The sequence below is a fragment of the Etheostoma spectabile genome, chromosome 3, assembly GCF_008692095.1.
Source record: "Etheostoma spectabile isolate EspeVRDwgs_2016 chromosome 3, UIUC_Espe_1.0, whole genome shotgun sequence".
Lineage (NCBI taxonomy): Eukaryota > Metazoa > Chordata > Actinopteri > Perciformes > Percidae > Etheostoma > Etheostoma spectabile.
Genome location: NC_045735.1, coordinates 24,847,777 through 24,853,857, shown reverse-complemented (window position 1 = coordinate 24,853,857; position 6,081 = coordinate 24,847,777). Strand labels below are relative to the sequence as shown.

Sequence of the window (6,081 nt, the reverse complement as noted above, 5' to 3'; positions counted from 1 at the left end):
CCCGGTACTGGTCAGAGAGGCGTGCTGTGTCTCTGTCCTCCGCTGCGTCCGTTTTTAATTAGCCTACATTAGCAACAGTTCACTTTGTTGCGGTATTAAATTAATCCTAGGAAAGGCAACAAAAAAAAAGACCTTTGTAAAGAAATCCAAATGATCAAATTCAAGGCTTTTGAAAACCCTGAAAAACAGTTGAAACGGCATTTCAAATCAGAAAAAAAAGATTACAGATATAAGGCAAGCTCTGCAACAAATCCACTGTCAGACCATCCCTCCCATCATCCGGCAGCACTGACCTTTATTGTTGCGTCCTCAGAAGCAGACACCATAACACTGAAGACCGGGTGGAAGATCACGCGAGTGACTGGACTGCGGTGGCCACTTAGCGCGTACCTTTCTGGTGGGCGAGGAATCCACTCTTTGGGGTCGCGTTTCTGACTTACGGGCCCACCCAGGGTGATCTCCTCCTTTGCTTCATTCAATTTGGATTCAAGCTCCATCACCTGCAAGAAGTGTACAAGTAAAAGTTAACAGTGTATACGCAGAAAGTTCAGTATATAGAAATATGCACAGTGTATACAATGTATATATATATATGTATAGATAATTACACAAGGGAGGGAATATATAACACAGGTTTAAAGGATGTTAAATTAGACAGTCTGTGTTTGTATTCTATTAAAAACAGTTGGATTAATGCTTTTTATTCCTTTCTTTCTGTGTTAACAGTGGATTTAGCAGTAATGCCATGGTCCGTTCAAAAGGAATACAATCCCCACAGGCATTCTTTGAGGAGAAAACCCTCCACAAACCTTCTTTTGTAATCTGATGACTGAGGTCCATTTCTTTTCCAAAAGGCCGGCGTACTTCTTATCCAATTCTTCATTCTGTGGAGAAAAGAGGGGCAGAAAAAAAAAAAATATCAGGAAAACATCTGAAGAAAGCCAATCAAAGTCGTGGGCTCAGCATAATTGTTGAGGACTGTGGGAGGGGGGGCCAGCTGGGGTGGCATGCTGAGGTCTTTGGCTATAGTAAGAAAGAACAGGGAATTATTTACACACCCCTCACAGGCTAACACTGACTGCCAGACACCGCCAACCTACTGTGTAACACACACACACACACACACACACACACACACACACACACACACACACACACACACACACACCACACACACCCACCCCACAACACACACACCCACACCACACACACAACACCCACACACACACACACAAAATCCTTCTCACACAAGCAATCGCCTGCAGACAAGAAAGGCTTAGGCATCTTACAGCCACACACCCGGTCCTGGAGCAGCAGTGGAAGTTAACTTGTGGCAGACAGAAGCCTGATTCCACCTGCAGGCTAATTGGAGCTGGCCACTAGCTTTTACATAACGGACTCTTTCAAACATGCAGGATGTTTCTTACTGCCAAGAAACAAAACAATGCGTTGGCATTTATTCTCTGGCGCTACATACAAACAAACAAAAACAACTGGGGCTGCAACTAAAGACTATTGTCCTTATCAATTAACCTGCTGTTTATTATTTTCTCAATTAATTGACCAATCACTTGGTTTACAAAATGTCAGAAAATAGTGTAAAATGCTCCCAGACCGAGAGCCTGCTTGCTTTGTCCAAGCAACAACAACAACATATCAGAGGATTTAAAACAGCATCAAATATAACACAATGGAATTAAATTAACTATCATACACAAATGTTAAAGGACTTTTGTCTTTCCCTTAACTAAAAAAAAAAAACTGGACAATAGGGCTGTACGATTCAAAAAATCTCACGATTCGATTCAGATTTTTCCACTTACAATTCGATTCAATATTGATTTTCGATTTAAAAAATGATTCACAGTTTGTAAATGTAGTTACTTTTCCCATGTATGTATGTATGTATGTATGTATGTATCCATATTATTCATGTGGATTTGTTTGTTATTTTAACATCCTGTAATGATGTATATTGTGTGTGATGTCTGTAAGCTACTGGGACCTTGAATTTTCCCTTGAGGATCAATGAAGTAAGTAAGTATTGTCTAATTTCAGTAGAAATTAAAAAATAAAATATGAATAGATTTTTGGAATTATAGTAATCGATTGTGAATTTGTATTTTGATTCGAATACAAATCTGTTTTTGCACACCCCTACTGGACAACAAAGAAAAGAAGAAGTGAAGCTTTGTTATTCTATACACCCAATACAATAGTCTTGGTACCACTGTGTGTCCAATGCCTTGAGGCCATTTCCAAATATCAAAGCATCAAAACCCCACATTGACAGACAGCCACGAACGTCAGTGAGGGAGAAAATTAGCGTTGTGCTTCAAGTTCACAGCTAGCTCCTCAAGCCTTGGCTGGAAACAAAAGCCAACCTAGAGACGTCAGAGAGTTCCAGGCACCCCCGATGTGTTATCTGTCTATCTATCTATATCATATATACATTTTATTTATATATATTTTTACACACACACACACACACACACACACACACACACACACACACACACACACACGAGAAAGAAAACAGAGAGGGAACCCAGTTTGGACAAGTCTGCCATCATCTAATCTGCCATCTGCCTGGACACTCTGCCCATTACAAAAACACATACAAAGACAGACACACATGAAAAGTGCCAGACTTCACAGCAGCCTGCCAATCTGTTGAGTAGAAAGTAACCATGCATGTGTGCATATGCATGCAGATATGTACAATTTTTTTTATTTTTAGAGGTATATAAAATTGCATGTGCCTCATTTATTATTCCTACTTTTTGAAACCTGATGTGCATGCCTAACATAGCATTAATCTTACACTGCTCAACTCAAGTAGCCATAAAAGGCTAAGGAAAAGAACATTATATTTCAAAACAAAATCTAACCATATTTAACAAAAATAGGAAATGCCTTACAACATGGCCTCAGGAAAATCGTGTTAAAATTCCTTGACTGTTAAGCATGATTCTGTCGAGGTGTGTGTGTGGCTGAGCGCCTAATACCCAACAGGGTGCACCTATCCCTGTCCCTCCGTGCCATTCATCTATTATTCAGCCTGCTTCCACCGGGCCACCACAGAGAAACGTCTGGAAGAAAAATGAATAAAGACACAGAGGAGCAGGGGGATGGGTGATCACAAAGTAAAAAAAGGGGAAAAAAAAAAAGACGCTTTTGCTGTGTTTTCACTGCATGGTACGGCTGTGGTCGACTTTTTCAGTGTTCTGTAAGGCAGCAGCTACTCTGCCATTACAGGTGACACTTAATTTGCAGGTAATCGAATTGATTAATGACAAACTTGCATGCCATGGACAATCATTCTTGCGTAAGTTTCTTTAGCTTAAGTAATTAAAGTGCAGCACTGTAGATTCACATATGACTAAGCACATTCATGTTTGCAAAGAAAATAAAGGTTCAATTTTGATAGACACATTCACCATGGAGTCATTCTCTCCTCACTCACCTCACAGCATTATCCCTCTCCTCCTCCCACCCCTATGTTATGATGCCACTTTATTGGGTACACCTGTACAACCTATTGCAGTCAATACAACAGCTCTGCCATGAAGTCTACCTTTATGGAGTTTATAGTACTCATATTTTTGTAGTAACTAGTTATGATGGGTCCAAGTCTACCGGCGCAATACGCCCCCGATGACCCCCAGAGTCCGTGAAAGTCGAGCCCAAACCGCGACGGCAGCAAAGGCAAATATCAGGAAATATAGCAAGGCGTGAGCTGCAAGGTCTGTAGTGATTAAAAAATATGCAACCTTCCCATTTACATGAATTTTATAAACACACATTCTAAAAGCATCAATGGATTTATTTGGAGGGGGGGTGTAATAAGCCACGTAATAAGCCACGCTGATACACCATTGTAGGCGTGGCCTCAAGAGCTCTCCTGGATCAAACTCTCCAAATTTCATTAAAAAAAAAAGAAGAAAAGGAAGAAAAGAAATTGGATGAGCCCACCATGAGAAATACTTGGGTATTCGTAGCGCTTATTTGTACCATTGGCACAGAGCCTCAGAGTGACTAGGCAAACAAGAATCTGAAGTTTCGCGCTGATGGCGTTTACTCTGGACGAGATATGCAAGTTTTTGTTTTGGTCGCTAGCTTAAAAAATTTGTTGGTTGGTAATAATATATAACTAGCTAGCTTCAAAAATTCGTTAGTTGGTAATAATATATAACTAAGGAAAAAAAATGTTTGATAACTTTTAGTCAGGGCCAGCTGATCGGGCACAAAAAAAAAGTAGGTTTTACACATTTTGCGGGGGGGGGGGGGGGGGGGGGGGGGGGGGGGGGGGGATCACAACTATGATCTCAATGCTAAAACATATACCTATAAACATAATACGCATAAAAATAGACTTTATGGCACAACAGCTACATCGATTGCATTCAATTGTACAGCTGTAGCTGATAGCATATTTTATACATATTCAAACACAACAAATTCTCATTTCATCAGAAAGCGAAGACAATTGGGGTGCCCAATTCAGAAAATGTCACGATTCAATTCAAAATTGATTTTAAATTAAAAAAACATTGCTCGATTCAGAGTATGTACATATAGTTACTTTTCCCATGGGATAGTATAAACGCCATTACAAAATTAATATATATATATATATATATATATATATTAATCGATTTTTGGAATTCTATGAATCGATTTTGCACACCCCTTAAAGACAATAATGTAAAAAGAAAACAAATCAGTGCAAATACAGTACTATAGTAAATTCAATATTCACAAGTGGATAAAATCTCAAGATGAATTAGCACATCCATGTAGCATAGGCAACCCCCCTAATCAGACAGACTCCAATAATTGGGTGCAGGTGCTCCCGGTCACACTTGTGAACATGTTGACTGATGAGAAATATAGTGGAAATCAAGGCATATTGTTTGTATAAATTGGTCCGATTGGCTGTGCGGATGTGTGTCCACCCTTAATCTACTCACATTATCTAATTCCGCCTCCTTCTTGAAAGTGGAATATGCTTCTTCATATCCATTGGAACGTAGATAATCGGCTATCGCTCGATTTCTGAAACAGACAAAGAGGCCCGTAATTAGTTCTCCTGATTAGCCGACAAGATAGTTGTTATAGTGCCACAGGAAACGACATAAGTAATGGAGTTGTATTCAACACTGTAAAACAAAGACAGAAAATTAGCATGTTCAGGAAACGTGTCAGACAAAGATGTAGATTGTACACATTCAGACTGTGTTATCATGGTTCTAGCTATATAATAAAAATGCTTGGTATGCATAAATGCAGTCTAGCACTACCTATAACAATACACAAAGACATTCTCTTGCTCTCTTACACCCCTCTATACCCATTTGACACAAATCGACAACACATCTGTCTGGCTTCTATAATGAGCTCTTGTTGCTGTGGGCAAATAATGGGAAGGGATGACTCCCCATGGTGCAGATAAGGGGGAAATGAGAGTCTGCGTACATCGCACCATCTCCTACATACACACACAGAAAGACAGACAAATCTTGGAGAGGCAGGATCATCCCTGTGAACTGAAAACACTTCTGGACTAGGGCTGTAACCAACTCAGAATTTTGTTAGACGAATCAGATTTGACCTAGAAGCTAATGCATGACTACTATAGCCAAATGCAAACACGGGGGCTCCATAGTCTGAACCAGTCCAACACACCTTCAATTAACTTCCGTATTGACAACGCCACTTATTCCATTTTGACCCTTCACAATAAAAGCTCAACTTAAGCATTTTGCTAAAAGGCAACTTGATAAAGTAGCTCACACTACGACATACATCCTTGTTGCCTACACTTGATATTAAATAAAAACCAGAGACTATAATATATTTTAGGTTGCGGTTGGCTGTAAATTCACCACTTCTTAGCAGAAGGAAGAAGATAACTTGTCTCGGAGCCTGGCTCTTCCTCCAGACAGCTACCTCTGTCTCACTTGACAAACCCTGGGTCTGGTTCCACAGCTTTCTGTACTCGTTGCTGATATCTTCCCCGAGTGGATGGGACAAAGTAGTGGAATTATTTTAACCTGGAGAGGCCAAAATGCACACGGA

General features: G+C 40.0%; 1 protein-coding gene across 3 annotated transcripts in view; it reads right to left on the bottom strand.

Annotated features, from left to right (window-relative positions):
• LOC116687142 (lissencephaly-1 homolog) overlaps positions 1-6,081 on the bottom strand; it is a 43,689-nt gene that overhangs the window by 13,365 nt on the left and 24,243 nt on the right. For 2 of the 3 annotated variants that reach the window (XM_032512316.1, XM_032512317.1), the window contains exons 3-5: positions 4,974-5,058; positions 810-884; positions 294-500 (exon numbers count right to left, since the gene is read on the bottom strand). In XM_032512316.1, coding sequence (XP_032368207.1) covers positions 294-500; positions 810-884; positions 4,974-5,058 — 367 coding nt within the window. The remainder of the gene's footprint in view (positions 1-293; positions 501-809; positions 885-4,973; positions 5,059-6,081) is intronic. The other variant, XM_032512318.1, reaches the window with a different exon arrangement.